The 27,772-nt window shown below is 45.3% G+C and overlaps 1 protein-coding gene across 3 annotated transcripts in view; it reads right to left on the bottom strand.

Moving 5' to 3' along the window:
* The window catches only part of RGS6 (regulator of G protein signaling 6), a 575,278-nt gene that overhangs the window by 52,360 nt on the left and 495,146 nt on the right, over positions 1–27,772 (bottom strand). For all 3 annotated transcript variants that reach the window (XM_090033269.1, XM_090033270.1, XM_090033271.1), the window contains exon 15: positions 8,152–8,338. In XM_090033269.1, coding sequence (XP_089889395.1) covers positions 8,152–8,338 — 187 coding nt within the window. The remainder of the gene's footprint in view (positions 1–8,151; positions 8,339–27,772) is intronic.

Genomic DNA, 27,772 nt, shown 5'->3' with positions numbered 1-27,772 from the left:
GCAGAGGAAAGTGCCGCATCATCACCGGAAGCAGAAGTAGCTGGGAGCAGATATAGTTCAAATGATGCGTGCACTATACAGCAGAACGAAGGACCTTCATCCTTGCCTTTGCTGAACCCTAAAGAAATATCACCCATTAAAAACTCAGAGGCTTTTCATTCAAAATAACCTCTCACCTCCCAGAGCCCTTGCTAACAGATTCCCCTGGACTTGTTTTTTTTCTTTCATCTGTTCTGTTTTCACTTGCTGCCATTCTGCCCTTTCAACAACTGTGTGCAGCTACTGCAGAGGTGTCAGCATGCCCCAACTATAGCAAAATATGAAGCCCCTTGCTTGGAACCCCCTGCTTACATTACTGTTGTGCCACCAAGCATTGCTATACCTAAATATACCTAGAGTTTATGTTGGAGCCCAGCATCTTCAGAGATTTATAGTACAGCTACGAAATGTTTCAGGCTGATAACTGACATATAGGTCTTAGCCTGAAAGTGAATCGCTCTGGAAAATTTGAGCAATATCTGTTTGGCCATTTTCAAGCTACTTAAGTGACACAATAGATTACAGCTGAAGTTTTGGCTGGCGGTTTTTTCTTTACATTCAGTCACAGAATTTTTGTTATTGAAAGAAACTGGTGAGTAATTAGAGCGTAACAGAGGCTCAACACTTTGATAACTGGCAAGCGTAATACCATGCCTGAAATAAACACTGGGCTGAAGGTACAGTAGCACAGGACAGTGAACCAGGCAGAAAACAACCTTATGGTTTGAATGCTCATTCTGGGTAATATGCAGAAACCCTGTTTGTCTACAGCTAGAAATATAATGTAAAGCTTTATTTTTAATTTACAATATGTCAATGGCAATACAATGCAAATTTAGTACTGGAGCTACTAGAAATCTATGTAGCAATTAGATTTTTGTATGTTAACAATATAATGGAAGTGCTCAGCTACCAGGGGTTCTTTTACACGGACAGCATGGGAAGCGCACAAAGGTATACAGTGCTGGAATGCAGCACGATCAAGGGGTCAGCTTGGTTCTACTGGAGGATTTAGAGCTAAATATGGAAACAGCTATCCTGGGAGACAGGAGTGGCCTCTTGGTATGCTAACTCCATATGAGCAGCTTTAGGTTTAGAGAGCATTGATTACTACTGAGAAGCTGATTTTCCCAGGGTGGGCCCAATCCTGATCCCTGGCAAAAAGCCCGAGTGAACAGGCTTTGCATGGTGGACCAATAAAGGAGATGGAGGAATGGAATCCCCCAGAGGGGACAAGACACAGAACAGGCACAGCCTCGGTGACACAAAGTAATGGCTGTGGCTGGTGTATGCATGGGATAGAGTTATCAAAATCATTGGTCAGACCGCAGCTGGAATACTGCATCCGGTTTTGGGCACTGTACTTCAAGAAGGTTGTTGATAGACTTAAGAAGGTCCAGAGGAGGGTCACTCATATGGTTAGGGGCTTACAGGACAAGTCCTATGAGGAGAGATTGAGGGACCTGGACTTTTTCAGCCTCTGCAAGAGAAGGCAGGGAGGTGATTTTGTGGCTGCCTACAAATTCATTAGGGGGACGCAGCAAGGGATCGGAGATGCTCTGTTCACCAGGGCACCTCCTGGGGTAACAAGGAACAATGGTCACAAACTGACAGAGAGCAGATTTATGCTAGATATCAGGAAAAACTTCTTCACGGTAAGGGTGGCCAAAATTTGGAATGGGCTTCCAAGGGAGGTAGTGCTCTCCCTTACCTTGGGGGTCTTTAAGAGAAGGCTGGACAGGCACCTGGCCCCAGCACTCTTTCCTGCCTAGACAGGGGGTCGGACTCGATGATCTGTTGAGGTCCCTTCCAACCCTATCAAATATGAATCTATGAATCTATGAACTCTGCCATGACCCCAGTCCATCTGGAACCTTCCTTTTTCTGTTCCTCTGAAGAAAAACACTGCCATGTAACTGAGTTTTATGATATGCAAGGACATAAATGAACATTCTGCACAGACTTAGACAATAGCAAAGGGGTCAGACAGGGCCCCAAAGAAATAGCCTATAACTTGTCAGTAGAGAAAGCTACATTCAGATAAGTGCCACCACTATGATAAATCAAATCGACCCTTCCTGGAGCTGTAAGCAGAGAACCTAAGCCGGGTAGTGTGCCGATCTGTACTCCATGCAACTTACTGCAAGGCGTCATGTGCAATATGCCTGCTCTGACTGGAGTTCTCATATCAGAGTTTGACTTCAGAACTTGTATATTGGGTCATCATGAAGGGGCTGCTACTGTTTACTGGAAATGGTTTTAGTTCACTTAAGAGGCTAGGTATATCCAAGGGCTTGTAGGCCACTGCCCTTTGGGGAAATGTTGTATGGATCAACCTGTTGACTAATCTACCTCTTATCTCATGGTCACATACTTTGGAGAAATTTTCTATTGTTGCATGTGAGGTGAGGGCTTAATCCCCAACCCTGTGTCCCAGTGCAGTGCAGGCAAGCATATAACTCCTAATGTATTAATATACAGAGAGACTTTGATGAAGGCTGTCATTTTAGACTTTAGATTCCAAGACAATTGCCCAGAAGCAGTGAGAATTCAGGATTATCAGCCCAACAACAAGCTAAAATGAAAGACAATTCAAAAGCAAGATAGAGTTTAATATTAGCAGAATAAATGTATGTTCTTTTCACAGTGTTAGAAAACTGGAAACATTGATTGTGGAGCATCTGCTATGCAGAGCTTGATATCTTTTACCATTAGAGTTCCACAGTTAAAAGTTATTAAGGTCTAACACTTCATTTTCAGTGTTCTGATTTTCAATACATCTATTTAATTGTTCTTCTGTATGAATTTAAGTCTGTTTTCAGTTTTAGATACCTATTTCATTGTAGAGTGCTCTGTGAAAACCCCAGGGAATATTTTCATGTTTTGATTTGAATATTAATGTAAATTTAACTGATAGGGTTGGGTGCCGAGAGCTCTGGAAAGGACTGTGTTTTTCCAGTCACAACAGATGACATTTGGATAGGATAACTATAGAGAAATGGAAGGAGATGTTGCTCCATTCAGCTCAAAAGTGGAACCTAAGGAGCAGAATAGAGCAATTTAACTGTTTTTCTGCACAGTCTCTTTCAGAGGATGGTAGCACAAATTAGTGTTAATTAGGAAAAGAGCACGATCTGCTGCTAAAGAGCAAGAGAGCAAGAAAGGGGGACTGTTGAGTTCTATTCTGCATTTTGTTACTAAATTACTATGGAATAAGAACAAACCTATGAATTTCTCTGGATTGCCTCAGTTTCCACATCTTTATTTCATTAGGCATCCAAGAGCATATATCTATATAGGTGTGGGATGGCTGGGTGCAAGGAGGGGAAGAAAGACCAAACTATTTGCTTAGAACGTGCCCCGATGGTCTTGCTAGGGAAGGATGAGAGACTGATTAAGGTCCATAGGCATGAGTTTCAGCTTTGCTTCAAACCTATGTTGATGGCAGTTCCCAGTAAACTCATCTGCAAAATGAAACTGAGTTATGATCACCTGAAAATTTTTTAGGGTTCATATCTCTAAAACTAACTGGGTCCAAATTTGGGCAGCTGGGCTATGAACTTGGCTGTGACTAGCCCAGATGTATCTCTCTATCCAAAGCAGCATGAAGTTTGGCATAATGGTCTACAGCTGCTCTGGAATTAGGCAAGTTTCTGAGTAGTGCATTTAAAGTCCCTGAATAAGCTGAGATTAGAACCAAATTCCCTTAAATCATCTCCATATGAGGCAATAGCAGATTAGTTCAGGTAAATGAACATAAAATTGAAACACTTGTTTGGTTTATTGAAAAAGAAAAGCAAACAGCTAAAAAGCCTTGCTAAAAACCATGAAAGAAGTCTCAAAGGCAACTTTGTACCATGTTTTATTAAAGTATGCCTGGCTTCAAAGGAAGTACCTTACGACTAAGTATTCCTATCAGGAAATAGTGCATTCTTGTGATACTGGTTTACAATGCCATGGTCTAAGAAGACTGGAACATAGATTAATGGCTTTCTGAAGGCAAGGGACATTGCAAGTGGTCAGCAATCTTGTACAAATTTGGAAAGCATGGGGTTTTGAAAAAAAAAAGAGAATGTCATAAGCAAGCACAGTTGATGTATGTCATAACTAAGCCCCTTTACCCCTCTATTTACAACTCTGTCTGAGTGTCACATAAGAAGTTAAATCTTTTGGATGTCAGCAGCATAATTAGTAGAAGGAGGCTATTTGGGTGGAGTGGACCCCTTTTTATTTCTGGAGGTAGTCCTGAGTGTTTCATATCTTGGGAAGTCACACTGGTTGCTCAATAATGCTGATAACTGTTGTGAGTTTCGATTCCTGCAAGTGGTGCACATGTTTAATTGAACTGACCTTTGCCCATGGTGCTCTCATATTAAAAGCTGATTTAGTCCCAACTGAAAATTGTTTTGATCATTTTAATCTTTTGCTTATTGGACAGCTGTCCAAGAGCAGAAAATAATCATTTAAATTGGCAGTCCCTCCTTTGGAGGGGCTAAACTGAAGCTAACAGTAGGTGTTACATATTGAGATTGAAGAGCATGAACATGGCTGTGTGTAGCAAGAGGTGCTACAAGGCCAGGTGGATACATACATGGTAGTGTGGGGAATACAGGAGTAAGAAGAGTAGGGATGTGTGGAATAGCACAGTTCTGTTTTGCCTTGAGTTTTGACGGTTCAACGGAACAGTGTTTCATATCGAATTTAATTTCAATTTGAAACAGCTGTTCCATCAAAATGGAAAGGCTGTTCTGACACTATATCAAAGTTTTGCTGGGGATGACTTCCCATCCCCTATACTAGATCACACCACGGGCAGGCGGCATCCTAGCTGGGCTGCTTCCCCATCCCCCATGCTGGATTGCACCAGGGGATGGAGAAGCAGCTTAGCTGGGTTGCCTTGCTTCCCCTGGTGCAATCTAGAACCCACTTCTTCCATGTGCTCTTCCTATGTCAGTTTCCTCAGCAAAGCTATTGCTACAGCCTTGCTTATTGTTCTTGGTGGCTGTATCTTTGCTGCTTGAGCTCTTTGGGGCGGGGAATCATTCAGCTATAACATGCCAAGGGCATTTGTGACATAAAATATATCAGAATATGTTGCAGCAGGGAGGGAAAACCCTTTTTGGCAGGCATGCCACACATTAATCCTCATGTTCTTCATGAGTGCCATTGTAATCCCCTTCCCCTTCCTCTGCCTGATCCACTCCTTTTTCTGTCCCTTGCCCTGTGTCTCTGCTTGATCTGCTGTATTGCCTCCCCTTCCCCAGACTACCACATGCCACATGCAGAGGCTGCCTGTGCCACTTGCAGTATGCATTCCAGAGATTACCCACCCCTGTGCTATGGTTTCCACTTTTCATCCTCATATGATCACTGGTTTGAAACACACTTTGTCATATTCCTTCCTCCTCCATCCCAGTTATGCTTATGCTTGTGTTCCTTCCTAATTTCTCTTGTGTGCCCCTGACAATTTTAAAGGTGTTGCCTCACAGTTCAGCTTACAGGCCCTGGTGCCTCCAGGTGTTGTGTTTCTATTCTCAACTGAAGAGAGGGCATCTGAGCATTTTTGAGTTGTAGGCCGTTAAAGAAGGCACTGTTTTGTAAACGGAATTTTTCTCTTATCTAAGGACACTCACATCACTGTATTTTCTCTCTTATCTTGTGTATTTTTATTCAGACACTCAGATTTTCCCTCCCACACTAGTGTGTTTTGATTTTCCCTCCCACACTGGCTGCATATGGTGTCACAGGATTGTGATATAAGTGAGTTATCATAGTACGGTGCTAAAGGAAAAGGTGCCCACAACTTGCCAGGGTGCTGCAATCCAACCATGTAATTGCCATGTGAACAGGTGGAGAATATAAGGATAGTACTTGGGGAATGTGTACTTTGTTACGAGTAGTTTATTCTGACTGGGCTCCTAGGGAGATCATGCCACTCTAAAACAACCACCTCCAGATGTAGCCCCAGTGAAGTGTGACATTGCAACCAGAAACAATTCTTTTTGAGATGAAGTGATGGTAGCTGTCATTGTGTTATCTTCCCATAAGTGCATCTGCCTTTTATATTTCTTCTTATTTCTGTTTGTTGCCTCATTTGTTAATGTATAAATTGACTCAGAATTCACTGGTATGGCTTTCTGATGGCTGTAGACTCTGCAGTGCATAGCTAGGTAACTTGGACATATCAGCTGCCTATACACATACTTGGGGGGCGGGGAGAGGGGGGCATTTTAATTAGAGCAGTTCCTGGACAGCCGCTCTTATTAAAATGGCTCACTGTCACATGCATTAAGCCTTCGCACATTTCAAAATAGTTGTGGGACACTTTTGCTAAAGCTCACTGGATGAGGCTTAGATAAAGCGCCCCGTGAGCATTTTGAAAATGCATGGGGGCTTAATAACATGACAGTGAAGCAATGCTGAAGTGTTCTAATTAGAACATGGAGCATACTCAATAAATTGAGTTTGCTGAAACACATTCTAATTAGAAATGAATGAGCATGTCTATAGGAACCCATCTTCCCCACAAACATCCTCTGAATTTTATCTCTGGAATGTTTTCACTGACCGGGATGTAATCTCCGGTAGGATGAAAATCAGGCAGAGCTTTCATCGTAGCCTTGTAGTTCTTGGCCATTGGCCTATTTCCATGAAATGTAACAGACAAATTGGGGCAATCAGACACTGTAAAAACTGTTTGTAATAAAATCTATCAGGGAAGCCCCTGCCCCTACCTAAAACTTATCTTAAGAACTGCCGCTCAATTTTATTGGCAGCATTTAAAATTGTGAATTGATCAGTCCAAGTTTAGATTCTTGTCATCTTCTACTGATTAAATGTTCATTGTCAAGCAGTAAGTCTTGCTTTCAATAATTTTATTAACCATTGTAATCAATTTACTTGGACCTCACTCTTGTCCTGTCTCTGACAATTTTGGCCTATATTTTCTAGACAGGAAACTAATTTGGATTTGAACACATCCCTTTTTACCTGGGTACAAGGATCAAGACTGAAAGTTCAAAGGAACATAGTATTTCACACAACTCTTTATGTAACCATATAAAAAGCATTACAAGAATGGTCCAAAATGCATCACAGCATACATCAATGTTAATACAACATTTAGAACATCACTTTAGAATGCCATTTTTATAAACAAAAATGTCATTCTTTTGTATTTGCTGTATTTCACTTTGCTTTGATTATGAAAAAATATTTTAAAATTATTTTCTGTTCTTATTTATTAATTAATCTCCTTTTCCATGTGTCCATTTTTGCTTACACATAATGATGTGACAACTTTATAGAAGGGTGTGCAGTTTTGTTCTAACTTGGAGGAATTTTTAATAGAGTATCCATTTTCCTAAAGGCAGAGCTTGAATTATGATTTGACTCTTGGGTAGGGGAGGGTCTGCAAAAAAAATTGGGCTTCCCATCATGATGCCCTAATAAAATCGGTTATGATTTTCAAATGTTACAGGGGGCTCTCATCGATTATGGTGGGGCTCAGCTCCCTCCCAACCTCCCCCATAATTCAAACCTTGCCTAAGGGCATTTTCTGTTTACAGTTTATCTGCACTTTTCCCTGATGAATCAGGAGCCCTAATGGGAAGGGATTAAAAGACCTTAAGGATCACTAGCCTACAAGTTTTCCAGGTGCATGATCTGACAGAAACGTTTCTAGTCACACCAGGTGGAGCTGCCGCTTCTTAATTAAAAATAAAGAAAGTAAAATAAATATGTATCAATCAGGGAAGGTTGATGTGATAGCAGTTCTTGTATGTGATAAGCTTTGGGGTAGGAAGTCCGGAATGACTAACCAAACTTCACAATTTCCTTTCAACTGCTTTGATTGGACCATTGCTGCAGCTCAATGCTCCTTGCAGATCTGGAAGCTTAAGACCATCTGCTCCCAGTGGAGCACTAGTCTGTTAAAGCTGATAGATTCAAAGAAATATCAGATGCCGAGCTGGAGTGGAAAGCTCCAAAAATCACTTTCAAGTGCTTGTCTCTCTTTCTCTTTTTAAGTCAGTGGAGTATAATGTGGCAATAAAACATTTGTAAGTATAGAAAAACTAGCAGCTTTAGTTAAATAAAAAAACCCAAACCAACCTGTGCATCTTCATAGGTATACCTCCCCGGGTCCTTGACATTTTGGCTTGTTTTCTCATAGCTGTGTGAGTCCAGGTTGATGGCACTTTGTGCCCCAGGAGCTAAAAATTCTTGCCAGATTTCCTCCACTCTGTTGGCTACATCTTGCAGAGGTTGTTTTTTGAGATTTTGGACAGCCAACCAAAACCTTCCATGGGACAAAACAGAACAGGAAGAGAGAGAGTATGTGAGAGACAGAAAGAGAGAAAAGGCTCAGATATAACTTTACAGATCAGCCTTAGCAGAATCCTAAACCTCACACTAAGACCTGGTCTTTCAGGCCTTTAAATCGATGTGAAGAGTCTATTTTGACTGTACATGTATTGGACTGCTCAATATACTCTACACCAAATCATTAAAATGCAGGTAGGTGAGAACGGTGACTTCAAACAAACAAACAAAATGTTTTTAATCAAAATGTATTTGCTCCCTGCTCTGGTGACTTTATAGAATCCAATGGGTTGTTATTCCTGGTAGCTCTATGAAGTCATACCAGCTATATGAAAATCAGTTAGGGCACATGTACACATAATGATCATCACCACGTACACGTGACAAAAATTTCTTTTGTGTGGCTTATGAGTGTCACACATTACATGTGTGCAAGGTTTGGGGGTTTCAAAAGAGTTTGCAATGTTGCAAACTACAACACATCCCCATGTGGTTTAGTTTAGCTACCAGCAGGCTGAGTGGCCCCTGAGCTGTGGGGGCCCCTGGTCTTTCCCAATGTGGTGGTGGCACCCCCCAGGCTGCCCAGGCAGCCTGGGCCCTGCCCCGCTTTGGAGGCAGCACCCAGCTGGATTCAATTGTTCCCCAAGCCTGCCAGGGCTTCCAGTGCCCCATGTACTGTCCCTGCTGCCTGGGACTGCCCAGGAATGGGCTGGCTTGTCCCTGGAGTAGAGTGGGAAGGTGGCAGAAGAGCAGCTGGGTGCATTGGGTGCTGGAAGCCTGCTGAGCCCAAAATTCCCTGAGCCCACCTGGGCTTTCAGTCCCCCATGCACCATCCCCACTGCCTTCCTCAGCCTCCTGCCACCTCCCTGTGTTGCCCTGGGGCAAGCCAGCTTATTCCCAGGCACTCCCATCACCAGACCAAGAAGAAATGGTGGAGGAGGATTTCTTTGAACAGCTAGAGGAAGTTTCCCAATCACAAGCTCTGGTTCTTATGGCAGACTTCAATCATCCTAACATCGGCTGGGAGGGCAATATGGCAGGAAATCCAGGAAGTTTTTTTGAGACTACTGGGGAAAACTTCCTGGTGCAAGCGACAGAGCAGACAACTTGGGGCCATGCTCTTCTTGATCTGCTGCTCACAAACTGAGAAGAATTGGTGGGGAAATGCAGTAGTGGATGGCAACTTGGGCAGCAGTGACCATGAGATGATTGAGTTCAGGAGTCTGAGGAAAGGAATGATGGACAGCAGAGTAAGGACCCTGGACTTCAGAAAAGCAGATTTTGACTCACTCAGGGAACCCAGGGGCAGGATCCCCTAGGAAGCCAGTCTGAGGGGGAGAGCTGTCCAGGACAGCTGGCTGTACTTTAAAGAAGCCTTAGTGAGAATGCAAGAAGAAACCATCCTGATAAGCAGGAAGACCATCAAGTATGGCAGAAAACCAGACTGGCCTAGCAGGGAATTCTTCAGTAAATTAATCACAAAAAGGAACCATATAAGAAGTGGAAACTTGGACAAATAACTAGGAAATATATAAACGCATTGCTCGGGCATGCAGGGATGAAGTCAGGAAGGTCAAAGCACAATTGAAATTGCAGCAAGCAAGGCATGAAATGGATAACAGGAAGGATTTCTACCAGTATGTTGATAACCCATTTCTAAGCACTTGGAGGAGAAGAAGGTGGTTAGGAACAGTTAGTGTGGATTCACCAAGGACAAGTCAAGTCTGACCAACCTGATTGCCTCCTATGATGGGGTGACTGGCTCTGTGGATGCAGGGAGACCAGTGGATGTCAAATACGTTGATTTTAGCAAGGCTTCTGATACCATCTCCCACGACATTCTAGCAGGCAAACTAAGTAACTACAGGCTGGATGAGTGGGCTGTAAGGTGGATAGGAAACTGGCTGGAGGATGGGGCTCAGAGGGTAATAATCAATGCCTTGATGTCTAATTGGTGGCCAGTATCAAGTGGAGTGCCCCAGGGGTTGGTCCTGGGGCCAGTTTTGTTCAATGTCTTCATCAATGACCGAGAAGATGGCATAGAGTGCAAGCTGGGGGGAGTAATAGATACAATGGAGGGTAGGTCTAGGATTCAGAGTGACCTAGACAAATTGGAGGATTGGGCCAAAAGCAAGCTTATGAGGTTCAACAAAGACAACTGCAAAGTGGTCTGAATATGACCCAACAGTGTGCTCTTGTTGCAAAGAAGGCTAATGGCATACTGGGCTGTATTTGTAGGAATGTGGCCAGTAGGTCAAGGGAAGTGATTTTCCCCCTATATTCAGCACTGATGAGGCCACATTTGGAGTGTTGTGTTCAGTTTTGAGCCCTCCACTACAAGGATGTGGAAAAACTGGAGGGAGTCCATCAGAGGACAACAAAAATGGTGAAGGGGCTAGGGGCACATGACTTATGAGGAAAGACTGAGGGAACTAGGCTTGTTTAGTCTAGAGAATAGGAGACGTGGAGGGGATTTAATAACAGCCTTCCATTACCTGAAGTGGGGTTCAAAAGAGGACAGAGCTAGACTGTTCTCAGTGGTGCCCAATAATAGGAAAAGGAGCAATGGTTTCAAGTTGCAGCAAGGGAAGTTTAGGTTAGATATTAGGAAGACTTTTCTCACCAGAAGGCTAGTAAAATAATGGAACAGGTTACCCAGGGAAGTTGTGGAGTCTCCCTTTACTACCCTTCTAGTGAGAAATTCTTCCTAATATCTAACCCAAACTCATTATTTTATTTCATTTTATAAAACTGAGATGCAGCAGTGAACCAACTATGATCCAACTTAAGAGGTCATTGACAAAATTGTCTCTGTAGTCCCAGGTGCTTTTTGCTGACAACAGGTCATGGAGTGTGAAGGAGTGCATCTGTTTATAAAAGAATGTGTAAAATACTCAGTGTGAGTCTGGGTTGTAGAATTTAAAATCCGGCTAGACAAAGCTTTGGCTGGGATAATCTAGTTGGGGATGGTCATGCCTCGAGCAGTGGGTTGGACTAACTAGATGACCTCCTGAGGTCCCTACCAACTCTAATTTTCTATGATTATATGATTCTATCTACCGTCTTCTGACTGTCTTTCTGGACTTTAGGAGGGCCTTCGACATTGTCTCTCACCCCATTTTCATTAAAAAACTAGGAGACTGTGGCGTCGATACCTACACAGTCAGATGGGTCACTAACTGGCTGGAGGGCTGCACCCAGAGAATGGTGGTGGATGGGCTTTATTCGACCTGGAAGGATGTGGGCAGTGGGGTCCCCCAGGGCTCGGTCCTCGGGCCCGCACTGTTCAACATCTTCATCAGTGACTTGGACGAGGGGATAAAAAGCACCCTATTCAAATTTGCAGATGACACTAAGATGTGGGGAGAAGTGGGCACGCTAGAAGGGAGGAATTGGCTGCAATTGGACCTGGCCAGGTTACCGGGGGGTGGGGGGCGCAGATGAGAACAGGATGGGTTTCAACACTGACAGGTGCAAGGGGAGGAAGAACTGAAGAACTGATCTGCTCAGGTCCTTTCCAACCCTGCTAACTATGAAACTATGAAACCAGCAGCATACCTACAGGCTGGAGAACTCTCTTCTTGTCAGTGCAAACAAGTTGGGAAGTTAGCATGTGACCTTACAGAGTATCAGCAACTGCCTGTGTGCACACTCTTACTGACAATAAATAGAAAGTTGCCTACCCCTCAGGAGATGTAGAGAGAGCTATCTATCTCAAGTACCCCATGGGATAAGAGTGTCTATGTAGGCAGTTACTGCAGAGTACCTATGCCCTCATGGCTGTTATTCTGTTTCTGAAAAGAGGGGGTCACAACTGGCCAAATAGTTTACTTTTGAAATAAAGATCCCCCACCATGACTGCTACCTCTAGGAAAGCATTTTGTCAGGTGTAATGGGGGTGGCCAGGTTAGATTATTAACAGGTTCCCTAAAGAAAGACCTCTTTTCTTACTGGCCACAGACATTCTTTGAGGTTCTGATTACTAGGTAAAAAAAGACAGGGAACAAGGAAAATGGCTCAGTTTATGGTTATGCATTTGCAAGATACATAGGAACACCTGGGAAAAAGTGGTACATGGCAGAGTTGTAGGGTTACTGCACTTAGAGGATGCCAGATATTGCAAGGGGAGCTCAGCCTCAGAAAAAGAAGGTATAGCCAGAAAGAAAAAGCAAACTACTCTCTGATGTATTCTCCTTTCATATAGCACACACTGGTCACAGAGGCAAACGGTGCATAATATAGACCTACAAAAGGAACAGCCCACACCACAGAAGGGGTAGAAAATACAGCAACAGAGAAGTAAGGAATCCAGGGTCAAACAAACAAATAGAAGGCCAGCTGGGTAACATTCAGCAGACAGGGAGCTGGAGGTTACAGGCATTGACAGTCATGGACAAAGGAAAGAAAGGGTAAAAGGGGCAAGTCAACAACAGCACCAGCTTTCTTGTCCTGTTTTTGTTCTGCCTGGCTATTGTTGGGGATGGTATTCGGAAGAATCTAAGTTGAACTTATTATCCTAGACTAATTCACATGAAGTGGCTATCTGCCCTTTGTGACTCTGTCTGCTGTGGCATTTGCAGCACGATAGTACATACAAGGCCTAATTCTGCAACCCCAACTCACACTGAGTATTTATATACATTCTTTTATACACAGATGCAGTCATTCATACTCCATGGCCTGTTGTCAGCAAAAGGCACCTGGGACTGCACAGAGACCATTTCATCAATGACCTCTAAGTTGGATCACAGCAGGGTTCTCTGCTGTAGTTCAGTTTTATAAAAAGAAATAAAATAATGAGATTTTTTTTCTTGGGGTTGGGGAAGGTATGGGATTGAGGCCATATGCCCTCATTTCCCTTTGCTTCTTTTAAGAAGTCAGCTGAGTTTGTCTGGATGTTCTGCATTTTAGCACATTATCTTATGCAATTATTAAATTACACCCCCATCTATCACAGACATACATACACACACACATGCTCATGTGCACACACACGCACGCATACAGACCTCACAAAGGTATAATCTAATTTCTATTTTTAAACTTGGCTCTTTTAATTAATCAAAATAATTAATCTTCCATTTTCAGATATAATGATAATATGGGAAGATGAAGACAGGTGCAACTCTGGAACAAGTGAGGAGAAAAGATATTAGACATTCCAGAGTAGCTGATGCTTCAGGGCAAACATGTGATTCAGCACAATGTTTTCTACATGCATACATTCTTCAGGAGACTCCTGTGACAGTGCAGTTGTGATGATAATAGTGTAAAAGTGTCAACTTCCTCTTCTGTCTGTATCTTTCATCAGGGACTTCCAATGAAAGTCAATGAAAGCCAAAAAAACCCCAAGCAACCCACCACCAAAAATCTCTTCTTATTGAGGGTGATGCAAGCCCAGGACTCCGGCTGGAAGTTCTTCCTGAGGCTGAATGGGTGTGTAAGAAAGGGCTTTAGGGCTAAACTCTACAGCTGACATCTAAAAGATGAGGCAATGGCAGAAAGTGCGAAACTTCAGTCCCTTGTTTGATTTGGCAGAGATTCAGCCTGATGCAGTGGTTGAATCTCCAAATCTGAATAACAGTTTAATCTCTCTGAATCGAATCGGAACCCTCCAAAGCATTTCGGAGAGATTTGGAAAGATTCATAAATTTAGACATAGACACAGCTTTAAATGTTTTTTCTGCATACCTCTATGTAGTAGGCAGCTCATCAGTGCTGCAATGCTGGGGTGCATGGAGCATCCTACAGGAGTGCAGGGGGGTCCTCATCGTGCTCGGCAGCAGACCCGGAAGTGGACCAGAAGCACTTGCGGTCCACTTCTGGGTCCACTTCTGGGTTTGCTGGAAAGCACGCTGCCCCCCCCAGCTTGGCAACTGGTGCCTCCTGGGTCTGGGTGGAGTACCTGAGGTCCCCTCACAGCCACTTGCTAAGCCAGGGGGGCGCAGGGGGATCCCCTGTGGACCCAGAAGTGGACCAGAAGTACTTCCAGTCCACTTCTGGGTTTGCTGCCAAACATGTGAGGGCCCCTCGCACTCCTGTGGGATGCTCCATCTGCCCCAGCATTGCAGTGTTCACAAGCCGCACTGGTACCTCAAGATATGTAGAAAACACTTTTAAAGCTGTGTCTATGGTTGAATCACTGATTCTCTGAATCAAATCAAGTCTTTAGCCAAATTGAATCAGGGATAGCGATCCAAATCAATTAATCAAATCACTGTCTCTGATTCGGGCTGAATCTGAATCCAAATCGAAAAGGGCCCGCTTCGCACACCCCTAGAAAGTGGGAGTGCCTATAAGTTAGATTCCCAGGCTAGAACTCTGTCAACAGTGCTACAGGAGCTATTCTATTGAATCCAGTCCAGATGCTCTTTTATATGCATTAATTTCTTCCTGGTATATCTGCTCTTGAAGTCCTGAAGACATCGTTATCTAAAACAATTGGGTCCAGTCTGGGTCCCTTGGGCAGCTTTTGGTGTGGAAATGTGACTACATTTAAGTGTTCGATGATTATGAACTGAAATTGTGTTCCCTTGGCTGCATCTTTCAATTCGTAAACTGATGTGAAGCCTCACCATTGCACAGAAGTGACAAAAGGCACTGTTTCCATATACAGGCCCCCAGGACTTTGTCTGCTACACCCAGAGCAAACCTGGTATGAGCCAGGAGCACCATGCAACTATTGTTCTTTTTTCCAGTTTAACAGCCCTGTTGCTAGCTACCTGTAGCACTGCCAGAACAGGCATAGGATGAAAGAGTAACCTTCCGTTGTTGGCAACCCATTCCTGTCTGTGCAACCCTAAGGAGAGCAGGAGAGAAACCTGAATGGTTCTGCCTAAATCCTTGTTAAATAATATGTTAGGCCCCCAAGCTACATTAGGCCACTATTGTCCTGAATCCTTTGCAAAGGTTAGACAGCCTCAGACTTGCCACCCTGTACTAAGCTTCTGTCACATGCAGCAGATGACCCATAAAGGTTAGAGAGCCACAAAAGAATCCTTGCGTCATGGAGTAATACCAATACTTCAGTGGACACACGTAGTTCTCTTCCACTTGGATGCCTCTGTAGCTCCTTCATAATGAGGTGCCTGCTGGCATCTGTCAGTTAGAAGAGCATAGAAGTGCTGGGAACTCGTCAAGGTTAGGTTGCCTCTGAGAGGCAGAGAGGAGGAGGAAGGGGTTCCATAAAGTTAGAGGATAATTTTTTTACGTCCCCTTTCAAGAGCAAGAAGTAGCACCTCCTGGGTTGACACTGGAGCAGTAGACACTAATTAGCTCTCAAAGTCTGCAAACTGATAATAATCCTCTCTCTCTCTCTTTTTTTCCAAAGCTATTTACCTCTCTAGCTGTCTATACAGCTGCCTATACCCCCTCTCCTATCCTCCAGCTTTCACACTCCCATGCCCTTTCCTTTCAATCTCTTAAAAATGCCTTAGACATCATCATTGATGAAGTGGGAAGAAAAATAATATACACACATCACTGTTAGTTTAATGCACAGGGGATGCCAAAGGAATTGCGTGATTTTAGAGTCAGATTCTTGGCTTCATCCAGTGGTGTACTGCTAACCAATGGTGTACTGCTGAGGCAACAGAAAGCTGCCCTAAAGGAAACGTGCTGGAGGAATAGAGCTGCAGGGATGTGTGGCAAGGCAGGATGGAGTGCTAATCTTTAGCTGACATAGCAATTCCAAATAAACCACAGCAGCCAGTTTAGAGCATCCCTTAGGTTGTTCAACTGACCACTGGCAGGAGGTGCCACCTTCCTCTCTCCAAGCTGCGGGACTTGTTTTTTAGCATTGCAACCTCTGCTCTTCTTCCCTATGTTATCTCCCTCAGCTTCCAACTGGAAGCCTCTTTCATTCCTTTGTTTCAGATCCTTGGGGCAAGACACCTGCCATGTTGCAAATAAATAAAGCTAGAATCATAGCAAATTATCTATGGAAGCAGCCTCAGGAGGTCATTTAGTCTGACCTCCTGCTTAAAGCAGGACCATCCACAGCTAGATCATCTGAGGGAAACCTGTGTCTAGCCAGGTCTTAAAAACCTTCAAGGACAGAGATTCCACCACCACTCTGGGTGACCTGCTCCAGTGTTTTACTACCCTCCTAGTAAGAAAATTCTCCATAATATGTAACCTAACATCCCTTGCTGCAACTTGAGGCCATTGCTCCTTGTTCTGTCATCTAGCAGAACAGTCTAGCTTCATCCTCTTTTGAACCCCCATTCAGGTAGTTGAAGGCTGCTATGTCCACATCCTTTCTGTAGCAGGAGGCCCAAAACTGAAAACAGTACTCCAGATGTGGCTTCACCAGTGCTGAATAGAGGGGAATAATCAGTTTTCTTGACCTACTGGCAACACACCTACCAATTCAGCCCAGTATGCCATTAGCTTTTTTGGCAACAAAGGTGCACTGTTGGCTCATATTCAGCTATTGTCCACTGTAACACCCAGGTCCTTTTCTGCAGAGCTGCTGCCCAGCCAATCAGCCCCCAGCCTGTATTGGTGCATGAGATTGCTCTGTCCTAAGTGCAGGACTTTAGACTTATTCTTGTTGAACTTCATGAGGTTTCTTTTGGCCCAATCATCCATGTTGTCTAGGTCATTCTGAATCCTAGCCCTACCCTCCAGCAAATCTACTATTCCCCACTGCTTGGTGTCATCTGCAAACTTGCTGAGGGTGCACTCTATGCCATCTTCTACATCACTGATGAAGACATTGAGCAAAAGTGGTCCCAGGACCAATCCCTGGGACTCTCCACTTGATACTGGCTGGCAATTAGACACTGAACCATTGATTATTACTTTCTGAGCCCAGTCCTTTAGCAAGTTTTCTATCCCTTTTACAGACCATTCATCCAGCCCGTAGGCTCCTTAGCTTGCCTGCTAGAATGTCATGGGGGACAGTATCAAAAGGCTTGCTAAAATCTAGCTATACCACATCCACCAGTCTCCCCAAATCCACAGAGTCAGTCACCTCACCATAGAAGGCAATCAGGTTGGTCAGGCATGATTTACCCTTGGTGAATCCATGCTGACTGTTCCTAATCACCTTCATCTCCTCCAAGTGCTTAGAAATAGATTCCTTGAGGATCTGGCTCCATGATTTTTACCGGAACTGAGGTGAGGCTGACTGGCCTGTAGTTGCCTGGATCCCCCATTTTTCCCTTTCTTAAATAAAGGCCCTACATTTGCCCTTTTCCAATCATTCAGGACCTCTCCTGATCACCATGAGTTTTCAAAGATGACTAATGGCACTGCAGTCACATCACCCAATTTCCTCAGTACCCTCAGGTGCATCCCATCCAGCCCCATGGAATTGTATATGTCCAGCTTTTCTAAATAGTCACTAACATGTTCTTTTGCCACTGTTGGTTGCTCTCAACCATCCCAAACTGTGCTGCCAGGTGTTTTTGTTGTTCTTGTTACCCTTCACATCCCTTGCTAGCTGCAACTCCAATTGTGCTTGGCCTTCCTGACTTCATCCCTGCATGCCCGAGCAATGCTCTTATGTTCTTCCCTAGTTATTTGTCCAAGTTTCCACTTCTTATAAGCTTCCTTTTTGTGATCTAGTTTACTGAAGAGTTCCCTGCTAAGCCAAGCTAGACGTCTGCCATACTTGCTAGTCTTCCTGCACATCAGGATGGTTTGTTCCTGCACTCTCAGTAAGGATTCTTTAAAGTACAGCCAGCTCTCCTGGATTCCTCTCTCCCTCAGTCTGGCTTCCCAGGGGATCCTGCTCATGAGTTCCCTAGTGAGTCAAAGTAGAAGGGAGGAATAGGCTGCAGTCGGACCTAGACAGGTTACAAGGGTGGGTGGATAAGAATAGGGTGGGATTCAACACTGACAATGCAAAGTGATGCACCTGGGGAGGAACAACCGGCACCATACCTACAGGTTAGGGAACTCCCTTCTTGTCAGTACAGAGGCGGAAAAGGATCTTGGAGTCATTACTGATGCCAAGATGAACATGGGTCGGCAGTGTGGGGATGCAGTCAGGAAGGCCAACCATACCTTGTCAAGCGTCCACAGATGCATCTCAAGCAGGTCCAAGGAGGTGATCCTCCCCCTCTATGCGGCACTGGTCAGGCCACAGCTGGAGTAGTGCATCCAGTTCTGGACGCTGCACTTCAGGAGGGATGTGGACAACATGGAGAGGGTCCAGAGGAGGGCCACTCCTATGATCAGGGGACAACAGGGCAGGCCCTATGAGGAGAGGCTACAGGACCTGAACCTGTTCAACCTCCACAAGAGAAGGCTGAGGGGGGATCTAGTGGCCTCTTACAAACTAGTCAGAGGGGACCAGCAGGCATTGGGGGAGTCCCTGTTCCCCCAAGCGCTACCAGGAATGACCAGGAATAATGGTCACAAGCTGGCAGAGGGTAGATTTAGGCTAGATATCAGGAGGCGCTACTTCACTGTCAGGGCAGCTAGGATCTGGAACCAGCTTCCAAGAGAAGTGGTGTTGGCTCCTACCCTGGGGGTCTTTAAGAGGAGACTAGATGTACACCTTGCTGGGGTTGTTTGACCCCAGTACTCTCTCTTGTCATGGCAGGGGGTTGGACTCGATGATCTACTCAGGTCCCTTCCGACCCTAGAAAGTATGAAACTATGAAGTTTGCTTTTCTGACTTTGAAAAGCAGAGTAAAAGTCTGGGGTCCTTACTCTGCTGCTCTCCATCCCTCCTTTCCTCAGGATCCTGAACTCAATCATCTCATGGTCACCGCTGCCCAAGTTGCTATCTGCTAGTACATTCCCCATCAATCCTTCCCTGTTTGTCAGCAGCAGGTCAAGAAGAGCACGGCCCTTAGTTGTCTGCTCTGGCACCTGCACCAGGCAGTTGTCCCCAGCACTCTCCAACAAATTTCTGCTTTGCATGTGCAGTGCTGTATTGCCCTCCCAGTAGATATCTGGGTAGTTGAAGTCCCCCATGAGAACCATGAGGGCCTGTGATCAGAAAACTTCCACTAGCTGTTTGAAGAAAGCCTCATCCGCCACTTCCTCCTGGTCTGGTAGTCTATAGCAGACCCTCATGACGACATCATTCTTGTTGCCCTCCCCTCTAATCTTAACTCAGAGACTTTCAACAGGCCTATCTCCAGTTCCATACTGGAGCTCTGAATTACCGTGTTTTCTACATTTACTATCAGTCAGAAAGTCAGGGTGTAACATATGGACACATTCAAGGATAACAGTTTGTACAGAAAGAAGCTGAACTTTGATTCCAGCCTCCTGAATGTTTACTTACAATTTCCTATCCTGGCAAAGAGACCATAAATATGATTCCTGCTCCAATTCTTTCTGCCGAACTACAAAGATGTTTTTTCTGAGCCTTGTGTTGTACAAAGGTAGAGTTTCTGTGCCCTCTTGTGGCCAGAAGGAGCCTAAAGAAATGACTGTTGGATGTGAAGGCATTTCAATGCCGATGTAGTTTTAGATTTTCAGAATATCATTGCTCATAAAGGTGGACAATGAATTTAACCATCTCAGTAGTAAACAACATGCAGTCAAGACCAACTAAGACACCAGTGCAGCTCCACTATAAATTTAACAAATAACCATAGTATTTTGGTGACTTCCAGCTAGAGCTGCCTGGAAGTTTATATTTGTATACTTTTCTGGGGGACTAAAAACAGGTTTTCAAGTAACTTTTTTACAGAACTTTTTTTTTTATTTTTTTATTTTCTTAATTTCTGATTTTTCATGAGAAAATTAAAATTATTTTTTGAAGTTTCTATCCAAAAAGTTTTAATGTCCAATAAAGAAAATGATTTGAAGATAAAAATGTCTTCCAACTAATTCTACACCAGTATACAGCTTCCTATGGCTACACACAAAACAACTGCTTTTGTGGTTTGCAAGCTTCATAATGTATATCCATATAATGTCTGATGGGCCATCCCCTTAGATCGGCAAGCAGGTGTGCAGATTCCCTTCCCCTTGAGTAAGGTCAGTATTTCCCATGCTCCTTTTTAGCTCCTTCTCTTTACAACTGACAGTCTTTGAAGCTGGGGAAAAAATCAATCCTCCGGTTAGAGGAACATCTCAGCAATCTTGATGGTCTCAAGAGACATCCAACTCATAAAAAATGTACATGGCTCTCTTTGGCCTATTTCTTTCGGTCTTTTTTTTTTTTTTAAATTGAAGATTGGCATTTTGTCTGTTGTGTTTCTGTAAGCTTCCAAAGAGAAAGGAAGCAAAACAGACTGTAAATGAAAGGTAGTGACAGTGAGATGAAAGAGTGTGAAAGAATAAGAGTAATAACAAAGGAGAGAAAAAAAACTAATTGATTTTTCTGCTCCAACATAAATAAATACCAGTCAATGACTAGATAATAAATAGGGTTCAAACAAAGCCAGGAGTGTAGCGGGCCTGACAGTTCAGTCTTCTGGAACACAAAACATAGGAATGGACATGTCTGTATAGGTCACTGCATCTATCCCTCTGCTATCACCAGCAGAGCTCCGCTGGAGCCACAGAGCAAAGATCAATTTTGCATTCAGTTACAAAGGTGTGGGGTAACCCCACTGAAGTCAGAGTAGTAAAACAGGGGTTTTATCCGTGTGGGAGAGGGTAGCCTCATTTGCCTTATTTCAATATTGAATATTTTATTCTTGAATGTAATATTGTACTATGTAAAAACATATCAGTCTAGGACACATTTCATGGACTCTCTTCAGTTGCAGTGCTGGTAGTTTCCATGTCTCCATGGTACAAGGCAATATTGTGTAGAGATACCTAAGCTAGAGCTGCATGAGGGAGCTGGGGTACTGGAAGCAGTAAACCTACAGTTTCAAGGTGCTCACTGGGCTCATTTGCCCTGCTCCTCAGCAGACCATCATGCTAATATGGCTGTACTGCATCCAGCAGCTGAGCAAACTTGGGTACCTCTGCATGGTTCTGCGTCATGCCATTTAAACATACAATCAGGTAAATATTGGAAAACTCAGGTTGGTCACTCCATGACATATGGCTCTATTCTGCTTTTGATGTGCCCACATAATCACTATCAGGGCTGTATCCATGTGCCAGAAAAAGAATATGGCCCCATTTCAATTTGTGGTTAATAGCTATTGGTTGAGAAGAGTCTCTAAAGAAAGGTGGCTACTAGGAATTTTCTAAAAAAGTTTAGAATTAAAAAAGCTTGCATCCTAAGGAAGCTCTTTCCAACTTCTAAGACCTTTGCTGTGAGGTATAGTGATATTGGTTGATCATTTTGTTTTAAGCCTCTAGCATTGCCCTTCTCTCTATCTTTCCATAAAATCCCAGTATCTTGGGGATAAGAACCACTCTTCGCACTTCCTGGTTTCTAGAACACCTGCCTTGTATTTTTTAACATCATTGGTAAGCCAATCCTATTTCTACTTTTTCCTTGTGAATATTTGTTACCATATTTCTCTGTTTGCTTTTGTCTGTGGCCCACTCAGCAGCTAATTAACCTCAGTGCCTTTATGGAGTTTCATTGGAGTCACTGTCCTGTATGACTACACCCTTATGTGAGGTCATGGCCTAGTCTGTGTTGTTTAACTGTGTTCAACTTGGAGCGCAGGTAAGGGAGCTCCAGGAGGATGTTAGCAGGCTGAGGGGAATAAGGGAGGCAGAGGAGGAAATTGACAGATATTTTCTTTCCCTGCAGGGTTGTATGACCAAGGAGGATGCACCTCAAGATGAGCCCTCCACTGCTAAGTGGCAGACGGTCACCTCCCGTGCCAGGGCTGCTCGAGACACGGCAGCACCAGTTCCTTCAGTCTGGCTGGAGAACAGGTACGAAGTCCTGGCAGCCCTGGAGGAGGAGGAAGGAGAGGACGAAACCGGGGAGGAGGCAACTCCATGCTCACCGCGTCCCATGCAAACTGAAGGAGGCAAGAAGGCCAGGAGGAAGAAGCATCGCGTGATTGTCATTGGTGACTCCATCTTGAGAGGTACGGAGGGCCCCATCTGTCGCTGGGACCCCTCGGCACGCGAGGTATACTGCCTACCTGGAGCGAGGATTCAGGACGTGAAAGGGATGCTCCAGACCGTAATCCAGCCCACCGATTATTACCCCATGGTCCTAGTCCATGTGGGCACTAATGATGTGGCCAGGAGGAGCCCTGATCGCCTGATGGAGGATTACCAAGCTCTGGGGTGCGTGCTGAAGGAGATGGGCGCACAGGTGGTTTTCTCTTTTATCCTGCCAGTGAGTGGACGAGGCAGACGGCATGAAACATGCATCGCGGAGACCAACTACAGGAATGGTGCTTCGAGGAGGGCTTTGGCTTCCTCAGCCATGACTGGCACATCACGACGAGAGACACGCTGGGATGGGATGGGATCTACCTTTCCCCTAAAGGTAAGCGTGTGTTCTCTTCTAGGTTGGTGGACCTCCTCCGGCGGGCTTTAAACTAGGCTCGTCGGGGGAAGGGGAAGATGAGGGCGGAGGAAACATCAGACTGCCAGACCAAACAGCACCCACAACTACAGCCCAGCCCAGCCCAACGAGCGAAGTGAATAAACAGGTAAGAGATAGGGACCAGGGTAATGCTGGGACTAGGGGGTCGGTACACACACCCACAGGAGGCCTCAAATGCCTCTACACAAACACTCGTAGTATGGGCAACAAGCAGAAGGAACTCACCCTCCTGCTGGCTGACACCAGCCCGGACATAGTGGGGATTACGGAAATGTGGTGGGACGCAACGCATGATTTGGTGGTGAATGTCAAGGGCTATAGGCTGTACAGGAGGGACAGGATAGGAAAGAGAGGTGGGGGCGTGGTACTCTATATTAAGGAGGAATACACATCCTCGTCAATTAGCAAGGAGTCAGGGGAGGGGCACTCTGAAGTGCTTTGGGTTAGAGTACAAGGCAGTCGAGGGGAAAGAGACTTAATGGTGGGAGTCTACTACAGACCTCACAATCAGGGAGAAGAGCTTGACCAGGAATTCTTGGGTCAGCTCACAGAGGTAGTGAAGGCTAAGGATGTGGTTGTCATGGGGGGCCTGAATTTCCCGGACATCTGCTGGGAAGAACAGTTAGCCAGGTCTGAACGCTCATGTAGGTTCTTGGCCAGAGTGTAGGACCTCCATCTAACCCAGGAGGTGCACAGCCCCACCAGGGGAGATGCCTTGTTGGACCTAGTGCTGGCCATGGGTGATGACCTGGTGAGGGGGTTGCGGGTGCTCAACCACCTGGGCGACAGCGATCATCGCCTGCTGGAATTCACCATCCAGCGCAAGGTGGCAAAGGCATGCAGTAAGGCAGCAGCCCTAGATTTTAGGAGGGCAGACTTCAATGAGCTAAGGAGGATAGTTGGAGAAGCACTGAGGTCCCAGAGGGGAGGGGAGCCATGTGTCCAAGGAGCATGGTCGCTCCTTAAGGAGACGATCCTCCAAGCCCAAAGGAAGGTAATCGCAACGAGGATCAAAGGGAGCAGGAGAGCACACAAGCCTCTGTGGCTCACCAAAAGCATCCGGGAATGTCTCCTTGCTAAAAAGGAGGCTTACACCCAAAGGAAAGAAGGGGTCATCACCAGGGAGGACTACTCTGTAGTTGCTCAGGGATGTAGGGGGGTAGTTAGGAAGGCCAAGGCAGAGATGGAACTGGGACTAGCTTCCCAGATTAAGGACAATAAGAAGTCCTTTTTTAAATACATAGGGGGTAAAAAAAAGGTCCCGGGTAATGTGGGGCCATTGCAGGACACAATGGGAAACTTGGTCGTCGCACCAGATGGCAAAGCTAACATGTTTAACGATTTATTTGCCTCCGTCTTCCTAAGTAGGGACCAGAACAGCCACCTCCCCACTGGGCCCCCCTCGGGCCCCGGGGGAGGCACACCTGGGCCATGGGTTAGCGAGGATTTAGTTAGGGAGCTTCTGGAGGGGTTGGACGTATTCAAGTCAGCCGGCCCAGATGATCTCCACCCTAGAGTTCTAAAGGAACTGGCTGAGGTCATTGCAAGTCCCCGGCATGACTTTACGAGCACTTGTGGTGCTCTGGTGAGGTACCGGAGGACTGGAAGAGGGCCAGCGTGGTCCCCATCTTCAAAAAAGGCAGGAAGGAGGACCCGGGAAACTATAGGCCGGTTAGTCTTACCTCGATCCTAGGCAAGCTGTTTGAGAAAATTATGCTGGCACACATCCATGAGGGGCCAGCAGGGGACTGCATGCTTAGGGGCAACCAACACAGGTTCATCAGTGGCAGATCCTGTCAGAGCAACCTGGTGGCCTTTTACGATCAGATCACCAGATCATTAGATGCAGGGGTAGCAGTGGATATAGTCTTCCTGGACTTCCGGAAGGCTTTTGACACTGTCTCTCACCCCGTTCTCATTAAGAAACTGGGGGGCTGTGGTGTCAACACCCACACAGTCAATTGGGTCGCCAACTGGCTGTAGGGCTGCACCCAGAGGGTGGTAGTGGATGGGTCCTTCTCAACCTGGAAGGACGTGGGCAGTGGGGTTCCACAGGGCTCGGTCCTTGGGCCCGTGCTGTTCAACATCTTCATCAGTGATTTGGACGAGGGGGTAGAAAGCACCCTGTTCAAATTTGCTGATGACACTAAGATGTGGGGGGACGTGGGCACACTGGAAGGATGCAACAGGCTACAATCAGACCTAGACAGGTTACAAGGGTGGGCGGATGAGAATAAGATGGGTTTCACCTCAGGAGGAACAACCGGCACCATACCTACCGGTTAGGGAACTCCCCTCTTGTCAGCATGGAGGCGGAAAGGGATCTGGGGGTCATCACTGACTCCAGGATGAACATGGGCTGGCAGTGTGGGGAGGCAGGCAGGAAGGCCAACCGCACCTTGGCATGCATCCACAGATGCATCTCGAGCAGGTCCAAGGAGGTGATCCTCCCCGTCTATGCGGCACTGGTCAGGCCACAGCTGGAGTACTGCGTCCAGTTCTGGGCACCGTACTTCAAGAGGGATGTCAACAGCATGGAGAGGGTCCAGAGGAGGGCCACTCCTATGATCAGGGGACAACAGGGCAGGCCCTATGAGGAGAGGCTACGGGACCTCAACCTGTTCAACCTGCACAAGAGAAGGCTGAGGGGGGATCTTGTGGCCTGTTATAAACTAGTCAGGGGGGATCAGCAGGCATTGGGGGAGTCCCTGTTCCCCCGAGCACCGCCAGGAGTGACCAGGAATAACAGTCACAAGCTGGCAGAGGGTAGGTTTAGGTTAGATATCAGGAGGCGCTACTTCACTGTCAGGGCGGCTAGGGTCTGGAACCAGCTTCCAAGAGAAGTGGTGCAGGCTCCTACCCTGGGGGTGTTTAAGAGGAGGTTAGATGAACACCTTGCTGGGGTCATTTGACCCCAGTATTCTTTCCTGCCATGGCAGGGGGTCGGACTAGATGATCTGCTTAGGTCCCTTCTGACCCTAGAAACTATGAAACTATGAAACCATGTCCAAATGAGCATGGATGTTTGGTTCTCTGGAGACAACTAATGGTGGCATAAGGTAGGCCGCCACTAGCTGTCCCTGGGGAACACCTGTGCCATGTGTGCTCTGGCGTACAGCAGATTACCCCAGGTGGGGTAGGAGAGGCTAAGGCCAGTACTGGGCTGGCCCCAGAAGCCTTACTTGGGGTCCTGGGGACCTCCTGGAGCTTCAGCAGCAGTGATCCTGCCACTTGAAGCCTGGCCAGTAGTCACAGTGCACCTCTGGCAGGCCAGGTTCCGGTTTTGAGCGGTGCATGCTGCCCCCACGGGTGCCACTCTGCTTTTTTTTGGGGTGGGTATTTTTGACCCCTGGATAGCTAGAGGTCAAACCCCTCTCCCCTCCTCCCTCCGCACTGCTCCCTTGCAGTGCAGAGGACAACTGAATGTGCCATATGTGCCACATACAGCACAGTCATGCTCATTTGACATGGCTCCGGTGGCCTTTTTTAGGTCCCATACAATGCATTTTGTATGTCAAAAACAGCAAAGTATTAAAGAAAATTATTTAAATGAAAGCAAAATCAAAGGAGGAAGGGAAAAGTGTGCCACCTTCTCTGCAACAATGAAACCTCAGAGTCAAGTGTTTTTATATTTTTTAAGCTGGCTGTTTGTGAAAGATGCTGCAGCACTGAAATCATGGGCTCCCTAGTGAGTCTTAATTCATATCACCCTACAGAAATTCCCTTCTGTTCCTGCTGGCGCCAGTCTTTAGAATTGCTCAACCTTGCAGGCCTCCATTACTTCTTAGCCTGTAAACACACTCTACCTTAGGGTTAAAGAGAATAGATATTGGCATTAGAACTGGCTGCCAATGACAGAGAAAGGTAATGACTTGATTTCTAATTCCAGCACCCTCTGGATTCATTTAAATAGGAAGAGTGTATGAACATCAGCCAGAGGCAAAACCTTCTGCCCTGCAGCAATCCAAGCCAAATGTAGTTAATAAAAGTAATCTGTAAAATGCACCATATTTAAATGGGGAAGTTTTAACTGGGGGTTTATAGTTACAGCTTAATTGCCAGAACAAAGACACAGATATGCTTAAGTGAAGGGAATGTGTAAAAGCTCAGCAATTATTAAAGAAACATGTTTGGGTTAAAGATAATTTCATATAATTTTCTTAGTTATAGCTCCCCAGAATATTAAAAGTAAAAGAATATACATGTTTTTTCTATTTCTGTTGTCAGCACACTTTTTAGATTTCTCCCTAAACAATCAAAGAAGTTAGTCACTTCCAACGTAGTTTAAAGTCATTTAAAGTGAATTTGAATCTCACTTTCAGATTTTTACACACTAGCACAGTCAAGGCTGGATTAACCCTTTAGTGGGCCCTAGGCAAACAAACTCATGGGCCCTACTTTTTTCAGTCAATAATTGTAATATGTAAAATAAGCACAACTGGGCCCCTTATTCACTTAGGGCCCTAGGCATGTGTCCAGTTTGCCTATGCATTAATCTGGCCCTGAGCACATTGTTGTAAAAAGTAACTTGTTTGAACAATTTTTGCATGCATTTCATTCTTGGAGTTAACTTTCCACAAATGCACACCTACACACACACACACATGACAAAAGACCCTGGAAACGCTGGATCAGATTCTAATCTGGTGTAAACGGCAGTAACCCCACTGATTAAAAATGTTACATCACTTTAAAACTGCTAGGAATCTGGCCCAGTTTGATCCTCTCTCATCAACAAAACAAGTATTACACTTTCAGCACATACTCCCAAATACTGCCCTGCCAATGTACCCTAAGCCTATTCTAAGCTGAGGACTACCTCCATGAGGGGGAGAAAGTGATACTGTCTCTGCGCCCATCAATTCTTGGCCACTGTACAAAGACAGCCAAATGTTGATGATAAATTTGGAACGTGCACAATTGTCTCCTTTCACTGAACACTACAGATTCGGCAGCATTCTAAAGCCATTTGCTCACTCCAGGAACTTCAGAAATGAAAATTTAACCCATGGAAGCTTA

This window comes from Crocodylus siamensis, chromosome 2 (assembly GCF_052110815.1).
Source record: "Crocodylus siamensis isolate JL-2025a chromosome 2, ASM5211081v1, whole genome shotgun sequence".
Lineage (NCBI taxonomy): Eukaryota > Metazoa > Chordata > Crocodylia > Crocodylidae > Crocodylus > Crocodylus siamensis.
This window is presented reverse-complemented; position numbering and strand designations above follow the sequence as displayed.